This window comes from Protomyctophum parallelum (genome assembly GCF_964188405.1).
Source record: "Protomyctophum parallelum genome assembly, chromosome: 16".
In the NCBI taxonomy this organism is placed as follows: Eukaryota; Metazoa; Chordata; class Actinopteri; order Myctophiformes; family Myctophidae; genus Protomyctophum; species Protomyctophum parallelum.
Window position 1 is genome coordinate 42896446 of NC_139711.1, and position 14668 is coordinate 42911113.

A 14668-nucleotide genomic window follows, 5' to 3' on the forward strand; every position below is an offset into this window, starting at 1 on the left:
GATCAATAGGGTCACTGATATATCTCCTCGTGACCACTGAACTCTTCACCAGAGCCTGCATGCGCGGCATCTTGCGTCAGTTTCGGTCACAATCAGTTATTCCCTTTTTTCTCAATCAAGCGGTGCACTAAAGACGTTCTCGTCGATAGTGTGTCACCAACCCTCCTCCCCTAGTCAGGGGTTGAGAGTATTTCTACTCAGCAGTACATAAATGGCTAGTTATACTCCAATACTCACCAAAAGGTAATTCAGAGAAACGGCAGAGGAGATGTAAACTTTCAGTCTCAGGTAAAAAGCATGGGAGGCGAAAATATCTACTCAAAAAACGTCTCAAATGAGGTGATGAGAGATGTTTGCAGCAGAGAGTCTGTAGTTGAGTTCGCCAGCTCGCGCAAACAGAAGAGAGAGTTTCTCCTCCGCGCTTAGGCATATATACTGCTGTCTGATGCAATGCTGGTACGACAGACGTTCGGAAAGTCCCCAGTCTTAACATACAGTTTCTACACAGCTTCCACTCGTGCCTTAAAAGGAGTGTGCTCAAACGCTCAAACGAGTGTTTGAGCGTTCACACTTCCTCCCCCCTCAGAACAGGGGCATATACTGTAGCTTCCTGTCTGTGAATCATTCATGCACTTGTGACAGCCAAACTCTCCACATGCACACATCCTGCCTAACCTGTGACAGGAAATGGTTATTTGACATTTAATTCAGTGAATATAAACCCATCTGCTTTTTTGAGCGGAGCTATGTGTGTGGGTGGGTGGCTGGTTGGGTGGGTCTGAGCACAAAAACAGCATGGTTGTTTTTCACCACCTGCGTGCAACCTAACACACACACACACACACACACACACACACACACACACACACACACACACACACACACACACACACACACACACACACACACACACACACACACACACACACACACACACACACACACACACACACACACACACACACACTAACTGTATATATATGGTGATTTTGGGTGCACTTCTTCTTGCATACAATTTGAACATGTGAATGTTCTCATGTTATTTGGGTGGCTTGCTCGATTGGGGGAAACGGGGTGCTACTCCTGACGCCGGGGCCGCTAGGCTCTGGTTTCCAACAGTATCGATTCTAAATGTATTCTGTTGCTACTTTGACCAATTCAAACACTCTTCAAAACACGCTTTATTCTCATGCTAGAATGTTTGTCCACTTCGATCTTAAAATAACTAATAACAAATGCTTCCACACATAACTGAAATCACAGTACACGTTTCAGCACAAGGTTTCGGCCAAGCAGTTTAGCTTCTGTTCTGACACTTCATTTAGTTGCACTCACATTTTAGTCACCTGGAATGTTTCAGTGTTAGTCTAGTAGTGACAAAATCTACAGTTGATTTAGTCAACTAAAATTAATTTTGGTGGGCCTCGATGCCGTCGTAATGACTGTTTTTACACTTAAAGACAGTACTTGTCTCACAACGTGTCACGCTGCGATGCGTTGTGAACTTGTAGATCTGCTATTTTCAGCATGTAACCAAGTGTAAAATGACTTATACTGGATCTCTTGTCCACCTGTCCCTTCTTAACATTTTAGTCTAATTTTTATTTGTTGTTGTTGTCGTCAGTATATTTAGTCTTAGTTTTAGTCATCATAGCTTAAGTTTTCATTTAGTTTCCCTTTAGTTTTTGTCAGTGAAAAGAGGTAGTCGATGAACATCTTTCGTCTTAGTTTTAGACGACGAAAACAACAAAATATGTCCACGGAGACACACAAGCAGCCTCTGGTTTCACAATAAAAAGGTGGAAAATAAAATGAATTGGGGCTGGAGTGGACTTAAAACAGGGTAGGGTAGCCGGCCTGGGGTTCGACTCCCGATCCCGGCGGCCTTTACTGCATGTCTTCCCCCCCCCCCATTTCCTGTCAGCCTACTGTCTGTATAAAAAATGTAATAAAAGGCGAAAGCCACAAAAACAAAAGAAGGGTACGGCCGTTACCTTTTCTCCCGGCAGGATGCGAGCCAGGTGGGCCTGGATGGAGGGTCTATGGAGGGTGGGCTGTCTGTTGAGCAGCAACACATCTCCATTCTTTATGTGACGATTCACCTGCACACACACACACACACACACACACACACACACAGGACAGCACGACATTTTAGTTTAAAAAAGCTGATCTACAAGCTCGTAACGTGCAGCACCGCAACGCATTGTGAGCTTGTATATCTGCTATTTTGGAGAGATTTCACCGTAGAACACTGGTTCCCAAACAATGGGTCGGGACCAATTTGTGGGTCGCGGACTCATTTTTATGGGTTCCTTACTCTTCTTTTGTTTCCTATATTTTGTTTTTAATTATTATTCATAATCAAAAAATTAAAAAAAAAACATTCCCAAAGAAAAGATAGATTTTCATGAATTCAAAACAAATTCTGCTACTGTATGTTCACTAGTTTGGGTCCCGGGGTAAACATCTAGGGCTCTAGTTCATCCAGTCGATCTACATCGAGACGTTGTGAGCTTGTAGATTGGCTATTTGAACTATTTTAAAAGGTTTCTTTAAATAGTAAAAAAATGGCAAATAAGTTTAGGGATAAGGGTTAACCCTAACCCCAGTGCCGGAAGTGCTTCAAAATAGGAGCTCTGGGTGGCCAGGGTTGTCTCAGGGCTTTTACTCTGAAAGCCATGACCCGGAAACAATCTACTAAAAAAAGTTGACTTTACATTGCGATCATTTTAATTTATACGATATATGATCCAAAAAGCATTCATATTTTGCGGGAGAGACGGATGAGGAGCAGAAATGAAGCGCCAGCATATCGATCCGTTCATAACCACGGAGAGCGCCCTGGATTAGGAGATACCCTCATCTCTCTTTTGGGTCTCGACCTGAAAAGCTTGGGAACCCCTGCAAGTAGGAATACCTCCTACTTACTTACCATCGCTGCTAGATAGGACAGCACTTACTATCTTCATGGGCATGAGGTGCGGGCCGGGGCACGGCGTCAGCAGCTGCTTGGCCACCGCCTCCCGCTGCGTGGCATTGCTGGCCTGCAGGATGGTCCTCCTGCCGTCCTCGCTGATCACCATGGAGGCGCCGGGGTGTACGTTGGGCCCGTTGAGCACCGCCTGGCGCAGCTCCTTCACGTTGAAGGGCGTCACGGGCTGGGGGTACGTCAGCTTGGTGGCAAACACCTAACAGAGGAAGCACTCAATAAGGTCACCGGGCTGGGGGTAACGTCTGGCAAACACCTAACAGAGGAAGCACTCGATAAGGTCACCGGGCTGGGGGTAACGTCTGGCAAACACCTAACAGAGGAAACGCGCAATAAGGTCACCGGGCTGGGGGTAACGTCTGGCAAACACCTAACAGAGGAAGCACTCAATAAGGTCACCGGGCTGGGGGTAACGTCTGGCAAACACCTAACAGAGGAAACACTCAATAAGGTCACCGGGCTGGGGGTAACGTCTGGCAAACACCTAACAGAGGAAGCACTCAATAAGGTCACCGGGCTGGGGGTAACGTCTGGCAAACACCTAACAGAGGAAGCACTCAATAAGGTCACCGGGCTGGGGGTAACGTCTGGCAAACACCTAACAGAGGAAGCACTCAATAAGGTCACCGGGCTGGGGGTAACGTCTGGCAAACACCTAACAGAGGAAGCACGCAATAAGGTCACCGGGCTGGGGGTAACGTCAGCTTGGTGGCAAACACCTAACAGAGGAAACGCTCAATAAGGTCACCGGGCTGGGGGTAACGTCAGCTTGGTGGCAAACACCTAACAGAGGAAGAACGCAATAAGGTCACCCGGCTGACGCATCAAACCTACCATAGGTATCCCGATCTCGTTGGTTCCGATGTACATGTCGGGACAGATGACGGATCGCGCGGCGTAGTCCACCCTCTTACCCATCATGTGCTTCCGGAACAGTCCGTCCTTCTTCTCCAGGATCTGCCACGGATCACAAACACTCAAGTCATTATGTTGTTCTCAACCCATTCGGGCCGGACGTCAAAATTAAAAAAGAAAACGTTTTCTAAAATCATGACAATTTTCTGAAAGATTTGAGGCAGCTTGCGTACCTGTCTGATGCCGGGGTATTTCTCACTCATCAGCTTGTCCATGTCGCTGTCGAACACGATGTTCACGTGACTCTGCAGGCGAATCCAGATCGTGTACAGTTTGTCCGTCAACGTCTCGCCCACGATGCCAGAGAGGAACGACATGTCAACGACCACCACCGGCTGCTGCGCCACCTGGTGGAGGAAACAGTTAACCCATTTTAGGCGGGAACCCCTTTTGGTGTTAGCATTACGCTATGCTTTAGCTATTGAAAAATAGCAGATCATATAGCAGATCATAGCGCGCCACCGAGTGGCGCGCTACGAGCTTGTAGGTCTGCTATTTTTTTTTAATCGAAGAACGACTGACATAGAAACATAGCTTTTTCAGAAAACTGTCATTTTCAAACAGACATTTTTAGAATCTGATCTCAGGTCAGAATGGGTTAACGACATGTCCACCACCACCACCTGCTGCTGTAGCGCCACCTGGAGTAGGAAACAGTTAGACCCGTTTAGACCTGAGGACGATACTACGAATGTCTTCTAAATCCTGACAGTTTTCTTGAAAAGTCCTATGTTTCTATCACACACACACACACACACACACACACACACACACACACACACACACACACACACACACACACACACACACACACACACACACACACACACACACACACACACACACTAGGGCTGCAACTAACGATTATTTTCATAATCGATTCATCTGCCAATTATTTATTTATCACCTTAAAAATATATTTTAGGTTATTTTAGACAGGTTCTAACTAACAAAAAATATAATTCATTCAAAATTTCATTTGATTAGCTGCTGATTAGGCTGCTATTCAAATAAGACAAACTAAATTAAAATTAATTAAAGCAACTCATGGTGTCTTTAGGCTTATTCTGACTGCATACATTTGATTAAAGAATAGCTACACATGTGTCAGTCTAGCAGGAACAGTACTCTTCTGAACTCAAATAGGTAATTTAAAAATAAATATTCAATCCATATGTTTTGTTCTTGATACTATAATCGTTATGTGTCATATTTTGCTTTGCAGTCGCTACTGTGCAACTATCATCAGATTGTAAGGGAAGAGAGATGGATCACTCCTCTTTAGTTTAGTTACACTTAACACTGGAAACCTATGGTTAAGTGCATGGAAATCACCTATGATACATTGCAAAAAACTCTAGTGATTAGTTGCCGATTTGATTAATCGAGTACTAAATTAGTTGAGAACTAATTGAATAATCAAATGAACAGGGAATTATTTTCCGGGTCTCTCGAGGAGGCGGGACTGCGACGCTCTATAGTGTTATATACCCAGTGTTGGGGAACCAGCGCCCTCTAGTGTCCACCCAGTGCAGTGTGTGTGATCCCGAGAGAAGACAGACTTGCACACAAAATGAAGTGGAAACCGAGCTACACTTCCTAACCATCTGTCCATTGTACCAAGACATCAGAGACACATACTTCCCACAGATTGTAAACCACACACGGAGATTTTGAAAACATGACCAATGACAAAAAACTCGAAAAAGCGAAGTACAACAATGTGCAAACATAGCAGCAAGATTTGTGAGTTGCTGTGAAGGATATCAAACGGAACACAACCACCCTAAAGACTAATCATTGTGTATATTCCTGCACTATACCTGCATCGAGTGATCATGGTACATAGAAGTTGATCTATTGAAGATTCTGACCTTCAAAGTACATAATTTGCATTGATTGCATTGCTGTATTGTTGTATTGTTCTTTCTGCTTTGGCAATGTAAACGTATGTTTTCTCATGCCAATAAAGCCCTTTGAATTGTGTGCGGTCTGACCTCCTCCTCGGTGGACGTGTCCTTGTGGAGCTTCTCTCCGGCGATGAGGGCCAGCAGCTTCTGGATGATCCCACAGTCCTTCATGACGGCCTGCATGTTGACCGTCTGGCCGTTGGTGAACATCTGGTCTCCCAGGCGGTTGATGGGACGGTACCTGGAACAGTGTTAGTAGAATGCTCATCATACCATATTAAAGCCATTCTGACCTGAGATCAGATTCTACAAATGTCTTCTACATCCTGACAGTTTTCTGAAAAAGCCATGTTTCTATGTCAGTCGTTCTTCGATTTTTCAAAAAATAGCAGACCTACAAGCTCGTAGCGTGCCACTCGGTGGCGTGCTATGAGCTTGTAGATCTGCTATTTTTCAATAGCTAAAGCATAACATAATGCTAACACCAAAAGGGGTTCCCGCCCAGAATGGGTTAAGCCATTTAGACCTGAGCTCGATTCTACAAAACGTTTCAATAGCTATACTATAAGATAATGCTTAAAGGACCACTTCACCACTTTTCAACCTATCTTCATATAATAGGTCCTCACTAATAATCATGATAAAATGGCACGATATTTTTCTACTCAGTCCGTGTCTCATAGGAGGGCTGTGGGCAGTTTAGAAACCGTCTTCCAGTGACATCATCATTAGGCAGATTATTTTTTTAACAAGATTTTTTTACAAAAATGTTTAGATGTTCATTATCGTGAGAACGATGGCTTCCATTTTCGCATTGCAACTTTTCAGTACTAGAAAGCCTGCAGTTTTTATTAGCTTGTATTCCCCATCGATCATGTCATTGGAAGACGGTTTCTGAACTGCCCACAGCACTCCTATGAGACACAGACAGAGTAGAAGAAAATTGCGCCATTTTTTCAAGATTATTAGTGAGGACCTATTATATGAAGATAGGTTGAAAAGTGGTGAAGTGGTCCTTTAATAAATGGTAAATGATGCATTTATATAGCGCCTTTATCCAAGGCGCTTTACATAGATTGTGCATTACATTCACCCATTCACACACACACACACACACACATTCATACACCGATTGCGGCGGAAGCCATGCAAGGTACCAACCAGCACATCGGGAGCAATTTGGGGTTCAGTGTCTTGCCCAAGGACACTTTGACATGTAGACAGGAGGAGGAGCCGGGATTCGAACCGCCGACCCATGGATCATCGGACGACCGACGGCGACCTGCTCTACCTCCTGAGCCACAGTCGCCCCAGAAGGGGTTCCCGCCCGCAGCATTGAAGCCTAATGTTCAATTAAATTAATGTTGTGTGTGTGTGTGTGTGTGTGTGTGTGTGGGGGGGGGGGGGTACAGTACTTGCTGGGAGGGACCACGAGCAGCTCCAGGAAGAACATGTCTGGATAGAAGGCGGGGTCGTCTGGTTGCTGCATGAGTCCAGGAAACAAACACCTGAGGAAAAAACCTGGACACAAAGGACACAGGGAGGGAGGGAGGGAAGGAGGGAAGGAGGGAGGGAGGGAGGGAGGGAGGGAGGGAAGGAGGGAGGGAGGGAGGGAGGGAGGGAAGGAGGGAAGGAGGGAGGGAGGGAGCATTGATGCAAAAAATTCAGCAGATGTACAAGCTGGAAATGCGCCGCTTCTCGTTAATGTGTGTGTTCCCCTGGGCTTCCCCCAGACTCACTGCTTCACTTTATTCCATACGTACCTTCTTTGGCCCATACTTTAGTGATATGGTCTTTGCCAGTACTAGGCGTCATGTAGCCTCTCTTCCCCGCCAGCAGGTCTTCTACAGGGAGAAGAAAAAAACCGTCCATTTTAGAAGACACTGTGAGAACTATTCAAGAGACTATGGCCCTCATTTATCAACCGTGCGTACGCCAAAATATGGGCGCATGCCGAAATTACCGACATTTTCGGCATTTAACATTTCCGGCAAAGCTTGAAATTGAACTTGAGTAGGACAAATAGTCACGTCTACTCTTCAGCTGGCGTACGCTGTTTTTCTGTTTTACACAAGCGGAGCAGCCTTGTCTGAACTGCTGAGAGGCTGTCACAGGCATCTAAACATATATGTATTCACTCCTAAAATGTTTATATAAAAGGTATGTATAATGTATATATGGGCTACATGTAGAAAATAAATAAATAAAAATGTTAAGGAATACATGTGTCATATGAAATTAGTAGGAGATAAAATCGCGCAATTAAAAACAATGTTGCAAGAGATGCTTAAGCCATTTAAACAGTGTTTTGCATGAGCGCATACATGCGAGGATTTGGGCTGTCTGTGCTGAAATATTTCCATGACGGGACGTTGGAGAGTATAGTGCAGCAGTCCCAACGTGGTATAGCCTAGGCTACTGTAGCCTAATCTACAGCATGAAGGCCGATGTCTTTCTTACGGTAGGCCTATGTGCAATATAATAAACCCGACGCGTCGCTCAATGCCAAATGTACCGTGCCAGGCTCCCAGCGCAAGTGGGAACTGCATCGGAGATATATAGGTATATTACGGCAGCCAAGCAACCACCAGCCACATGAGGCTATATACGGTTTTTGCTGCACATTCATATAATGACAGTTGACAGCCCGGCCGGCGGCCACTGCAGTGACTAACGTCTGCGAGGCAATCTAAATAGACTGTCGAACGTCGGAACGTGCATGGTCAGTTGGTCACGGACGGACCACTGTGATAGAGAGAGACAGACAGACAGACAGACAGACAGACAGACACACTGGACAGGAGGAGCACCTGCAAAACAGCAGCGTGTGTGTGCCTATTTGTTATTTAATTATGGTTCACAGGTTCAGGTTTTCGTTCACTAATATATATTGTTGTATATTAAATTAAAAATACTTTAATGATTTAATATACAACTAACAACACACAGTGAAACATTGCGATATGTGTGGGGGGGGTGAGGCGGGCAGCAAGGGAAACGAAGCGAGAGGAGAAACAGACAACTTTATTTAATTCATGCAGGTGTTCGTTGTTTATTTATTTAACAACACACCAGTTAGTTGGGCTTGCAAGTTGCGTGTGCGTGCAACTTGTGTGCGTCTGTGTGTGTGTGTGTGTGTGTGTGTATGAGAGAGGGGGGTGAGGCGGGCAGAAAGGCACGGTAACCATGGTTTCCAGATCGTATAGCAGTGGTTCAGGTCGCAAAAACGAGGGCGAGGCTTGATTTCTTAGGGCGTGCCAGATCAAATTCAGCCGTGACATTTATTAACGTGAGAACGAAATTAAGGAAGGATCAGCTGTTTGCGATCACTTTATAAATGCCGTGGAGACGTGGGTGTACTACGAAACCTGCACTCGAATTTGTGGCAGATTTTACACTCGATTGATAAATGAGGGCCTATGACTAAAAAACTAAAATCTAAATTTGCTGCCAAAAACAACACTGATGTATGGCACCAAATGTGGGGAAGTTGAGCCCCATTGACCTCCATTATATGATTATAACAACATTCCAGTTAACCCATTTTGGTGTTAGCATCATGTCATGCTTTAGCTATTGAAAAATAGCAGATCTACAAGCTCATAGCGCGCCACCGAGTGGCGCGCTACGAGCTTGTAGGTCTGCTATTTTTGAAAAATCGAAGAGCGACTGACATAGAAGACATTTTTAGAATCTGATCTCAGGTCAGAATGGAAAACTGTCTCAGGATGTAGAAGACATTTTTAGAATCTGATCTCAGGTCAGAATGGAAAACTGTCAGGATGTAGAAGACATTTTTAGAATCTGATCTCAGGTCAGAATGGAAAACTGTCAGGATGTAGAAGACATTTTGTAGAATCTGATCTGAGGTCAGAATGTGTTTATTATTTGTACCTTCGGTGTCGTCGCCGGTCTGCGCTCCTTGAGGCATGGTGACGATCAGCTTGCTGTTGTGTTCCCGTCGCACCACGGACCGGCCGATCCTAGAGCACAGAATAACAACAATATTTTATTAATAATATGAATTGCACAGTGTGGCCACAAGGGGGCGGGCCACGCTCATATTTTCTGGTCTTGTCCTAAAATTCAGAAATACTGGCAGGATATCCACTCCACCTTGGAGACCATTCTGTGTTTTGAGATACCTCTGTCTGTTCCTTTTCTACTGTTGGGAAATATCCCTGAAGAGTTTCTAATACATGATAAATATTGAATCAAGATCCTCTTAGCAGCAAGTAAAAAAGCAATCACACGACGCTGGTATACCAACAGGACCCACCAACGAAAGATCAATGGATGGACATTATTGAGGAACTGTATGCTATGGAAAAACTAACATTCATTCTATAAAAAGTGGGAAAAGTGGAATCTCTTCTCTCAGCCTAGCGATATTGCAATAGGATTTCATTGAATGTTTTTTGTAATATGAAAAATGCAGCCTTTTTTCTTTTACTTTGTCTTTTTATTTTCTTTTTCTTTCCGTATAGTCTTGTCAGTTGTCTTTTCTTCCTTCAATAAAAATTAAGTGAAAAAATAATAATAATATGAATTGCACTTTTATCGCGCTTTTCCAAGTGCTCAAAGCGCTCATTCATTCATTACATTGGAAGGTGAAGCTGCGAACAGTCGACGTCAGCGTCCTCACTTCCCACATTCACACACCAATGGTGGCGAGCTCACACCGATCGACTCATTGGAGGCAATGTGGGGTTCAGTGTCTTGCCCAAGGACACTTCGACATGTGGACAGGAGGAGGAGCCGGGATTTGAACCGCCGACCCACGGATCATTGGACGACCTGCTCTACCTCCTGAGCCACAGCCGCCCCACTCCTAGAGCACAGAATAAGAACAATGTTTTACTGACCGTCGCGTCCACTTGGTTGATTGATTGAATTAAATTGAATTGAATAGTTTATTAGCCCAGTGTTTCTCAACCTATGTACCGCGGCACTTTACTGTGCCTTTGAAATCTCCAGGTGTGCCTCGAGATTTTGACCGAAAGTAACACTAGCCCTCCCCCGAAAGCGATAGCTAGGCGTCCTATTGTTGCGTCGTTGTTGTTGTCACACGTCTAAATAGACGTCCGAAAACAACATGACGACGGAACAATAGACTCTTAACGACCATCGGCCATAGAAATGTTAATCGCCTGGCAACTTTACTGTATAAATGGGGCACAGCACAGACATGGCATTCACATTGTCCAGCTACTACTAGAAGATGGAACCAGCAGCAAAGAAGATATGCATCCAGAAGACGCTACATTTCGCTCCCTCCAGAAAGACACCACCAGAACCCGACAGCAGCACACACAGCGCCTGATTTGTAGAATCTGATCTCAGGTCAGAATGGGCTAATAATTAGCCCATTCTGACCTGAGATCAGATTCTAAAAATGTCTTCTACATCCTGACAGTTTTCCATACTGACCTGAGATCAGATTCTACAAATGTCTTCTATGTCAGTCGCTCTTCGATTTTTCAAAAATAGCAGACCTACAAGCTCGTAGCGCGCCACTCGGTGGCGCGCTATGAGCTTGTAGATCTGCTATTTTTCAATAGCTAAAGCATGCCATGATGCTAACACCAAAAGGGGTTCCCGCGCAAAATGGGTTAGACATGAATGTAAAAACAGCAAGTTTAGAGTACAGTCACTTAGAACACGACCAAAAAGTCCTTGCGGTATTTGTTTCCATTTACAATTTACTTTATTAGTACAGGAAATCTATGGAAAATACATCACAAATGTGATGAGGTCATGAAGTTGCTATGGCCATATTTAGCCCAATGAGTGTTTTTTTATGCAAAACGAATTATTGGAATGGATTCAGCATCATGAAAACCCCCTAGTTTGACACATCACATGCTACTTAAAGCAAAATGGAATCTAGAAAATATTTGCCTTATATAGAATGTCTATGGTGGCCATCCTGTACAGGCCATTTTTAACGCTTTCCCCTCAGACAATTCCAGGCAACTTTCTTTTCTGTTATTCAGGATATATTGAAGATACAAAATCAGCTGAGTTTGGTTCTTTTGCAATTAGTTTGAGGTCAAATGACATTATGACTGGACTATAATGCAATCAATTCATAGACATGGCATGGAGAATAGTAACACAATTCAATATCATCAATAACAACAAAAATCAATAACATCAAAATCATTTCAGGAAAAATTGAAATCACACCCGTGTGAACTGAGTGGTGCAACTCCGTGTGGGGGTCCCCGGAGGAACGCCCCCAGGATGCCAGCCCGGTTCCGGCGAGCCGCCCCGCGTCCGAAACGGTCGAGCAATGACAGAGTTAGTGTGTGGGGGAATTACAGACACCTCTCTCTCTCTCTCATTAGCAGGCAACAGTGCAACAGCGCCACCTTTGCCCCTACTGGTTCTTTAAACATAGGGACGGACATAGGGACAGGTACGTGGACATAGGGACATTGATGTTCCTTGGGAGTGGTTGCACCACTCAAAAACTGTATGTGCAAAGTGGGGAAAAGGGAAGGGGGGGCACTGGGGGGTGATCACTCGTTTAAGGGCCTACAGATGACAACAGGGAGGAGAGGCTGTGATAGTCATGCCACAGTTAGTTGCTGCGAGAGCAAGGTCTAGCCAACACCAACTCGGGATTCCTGGATCGCTGCCCTCCACAACTTCCTATCCAACATCAGGTTCTTGAGCTCTGCAGTGTTGTCAGCCAAAGCTGTCGCGCTGCAGACCGTCTACATTAGGTGGTACGCTTCTTTCCCCTCCAGGCTTTTTCCCTGGGTTGGCTCCTATAGGGTCAATTAACTTGCCTCAAGTTGGGTGGGTGCCTGACGCACGCAGTGCCCTGCCAGACTCATCCTTCTCTCTCTGACTTTGTCTGTGACCCGTGGTAGATCCCCATAGAGGTCCACATTTCAGACGCGGTCCGTCCATGTGACACCTAGTGCCATTCGTAGCATTCTTGTGTAGACTCCATCCAGGGCTTTTTCCGCCACAGAAGTCAGACATAATAGGCAATAGTAGCAGTATATATGCGGAAAAACAGTCGTCATAAAATCGGTGTTCACTTTGTGCATCCTCTTTCCTACTAGGCGTCATCTTCCTCTTTGTCACTGCCACCATCCACCTTAGCGCCGGGGACCCAGAACCCTGCCTCGACGCATCTCTTCATGTGGGCCCGGGCCTCGGCCGGTTCCATTCTGCCGATCACCTCCTGTAGCATGCGGACGTCTTTCCTATCGAAACACCTCTGCATCTCTTCCGGCAGGGAGTGGAAAACCTCCAGGCGTTCCTCTTCCTTCTCCAGCTCTCTCTTGGCCTCGTCCATGGCCGTCCACGCGGGGCTCTTGGCGGCGCGGCGCACCTCCTCCTTGAAGCGCTCCAGCTCGTCGGAGAAAGTGTCCAGTTGGCGCTGATCCGCGGCTTTCATCTTGGAAAAGAACCGACGGAAACAGGCGCGGGGGTCCACCTTCAGGGTGTCGGCCAGCCTCGAGATGAAGCGCATGACCACGGCCTGGTGGGCCGTTTGCTCCAACCACTCGCGTTTCTTCGAGACTTCGAGGTCGACGCACATCATCATCAGGAGGTTAAAGGTCTCCGCACATAACAGGTGCGGGTTGTCGGAAAGGTACTCCTTGCTGTCGTCCCAGCTTCGCATCGCGGCGAAACGTTTGACGTCCTTCTCGTACCTCTTCGCAAAGGACATGAACGTGTCGGTCTCCTCGCCGGCGCTTTCCGTCTTGACGTCGTTGGCGACCGCGGTCCTGCTGAACCCGCCCCTGCAGAGCGTGTCCGCGTTCCACGGCGTCTTCTTCTCTTCCCGCCGATGCGCCGCCACCTTCTCCTCCCACTCCCGCTCCTCTCGTTTCAGCCTCTCCATGTCGTCCCGTGCCTCGCTCGACCCCGCGGCGAGGAGCTCCCCCGCCTTCTCCTGCCGGCGCATCGACTCGCGCTTGGACTCGGCGAGGGCCTCCTCCAGCTCCGCGCCCTTCTTCCGAAACGCTTCCGTTCGCTCCACCCGCGCCTGGTGTCTCCATCTGAAGAGGCTGGCCGTGTCCACGTTGGGATGCGTGGCGTCCTCGTCGTCCGAGACCTCGATGTGGTCCCACACACTGTAGTCTATTCTGGACATGATGCTAGCCAAGGCGCTGGCTGGGATTGTCGTCGTTCTGTTGGTGTCAACGTGTTGCATTGACAGGAAGCGGCCCTATGAAAAGTAACCCATGCTTTTTTTGTTCTTGCTTAATGTAAGTCGCTCTGGATTAAGAGCGTCTGCTAAATGACTAAGTTGTAAATTGTAACTCTGGTCTTCCTCAATTCAGCCAAAAGTGCAGTTTGACACATTTCCTCGTTGTGGTCAATACGTCATCAATATGTCATCAACACGTCAGGACCGGTGGAGATACAGTAGAAGGAAGTGGTGCTCTGGATACAATATTCCCGAGGCAAGCTAATCATGTAAATAAAAATAAATAAATGACAAAACTTCAAACGTGAAAGAACCATACTATGTTAGGGGTGAAGCCCAAAGGGCGTAGACCCCTTATTGTTTCCGTAAAGAATCCACCGTTTTGGCAGTTCTGTGCCACCGTTCTTCACAACATTTCGGCAATATGGTAGAGGGTCGTGAGGAGCTCACACTCATTCATCACCCTTAGATCATCGCTCGCCTGGTTTACTGGGGCTGTCATGAGGGTGATGTACCCGCCCCGTACCCTCCATGGTTTACTGGGGCTGTCATGAGGGTGATGTACCCGCCCCGTACCCTCCATGGTTTACTGGGGCTGTCATGAGGGTGATGTACCCGCCCCGTACCCTCCATGCAAGTCGACACTTAGAAGAGACGTGTGTGTGTGTGTGTGTA

General features: G+C 46.3%; 2 protein-coding genes across 2 annotated transcripts in view; both read right to left on the reverse strand.

Moving 5' to 3' along the window:
• The window catches only part of polr1a (RNA polymerase I subunit A), a 67398-nt gene that overhangs the window by 40866 nt on the left and 11864 nt on the right, over nt 1–14668 (reverse strand). Inside the window, exons 7-14 of the mRNA XM_083786361.1 lie at nt 9712–9800; nt 7581–7661; nt 7233–7338; nt 5905–6058; nt 4081–4254; nt 3827–3949; nt 2964–3191; nt 1995–2102 (exon numbers count right to left, since the gene is read on the reverse strand). Of these exons, the coding sequence (XP_083642487.1) occupies nt 1995–2102; nt 2964–3191; nt 3827–3949; nt 4081–4254; nt 5905–6058; nt 7233–7338; nt 7581–7661; nt 9712–9800 (1063 nt within the window). The remainder of the gene's footprint in view (nt 1–1994; nt 2103–2963; nt 3192–3826; nt 3950–4080; nt 4255–5904; nt 6059–7232; nt 7339–7580; nt 7662–9711; nt 9801–14668) is intronic.
• On the reverse strand, nt 12893–13936 carry LOC310873302 (hsp90 co-chaperone Cdc37-like; the record flags this gene model as incomplete). Its single annotated transcript, XM_083785650.1, has 1 exon — nt 12893–13936. One exon carries the CDS (start codon nt 13934–13936, stop codon nt 12893–12895), a length of 1044 nt encoding a protein of 347 aa, XP_083641776.1.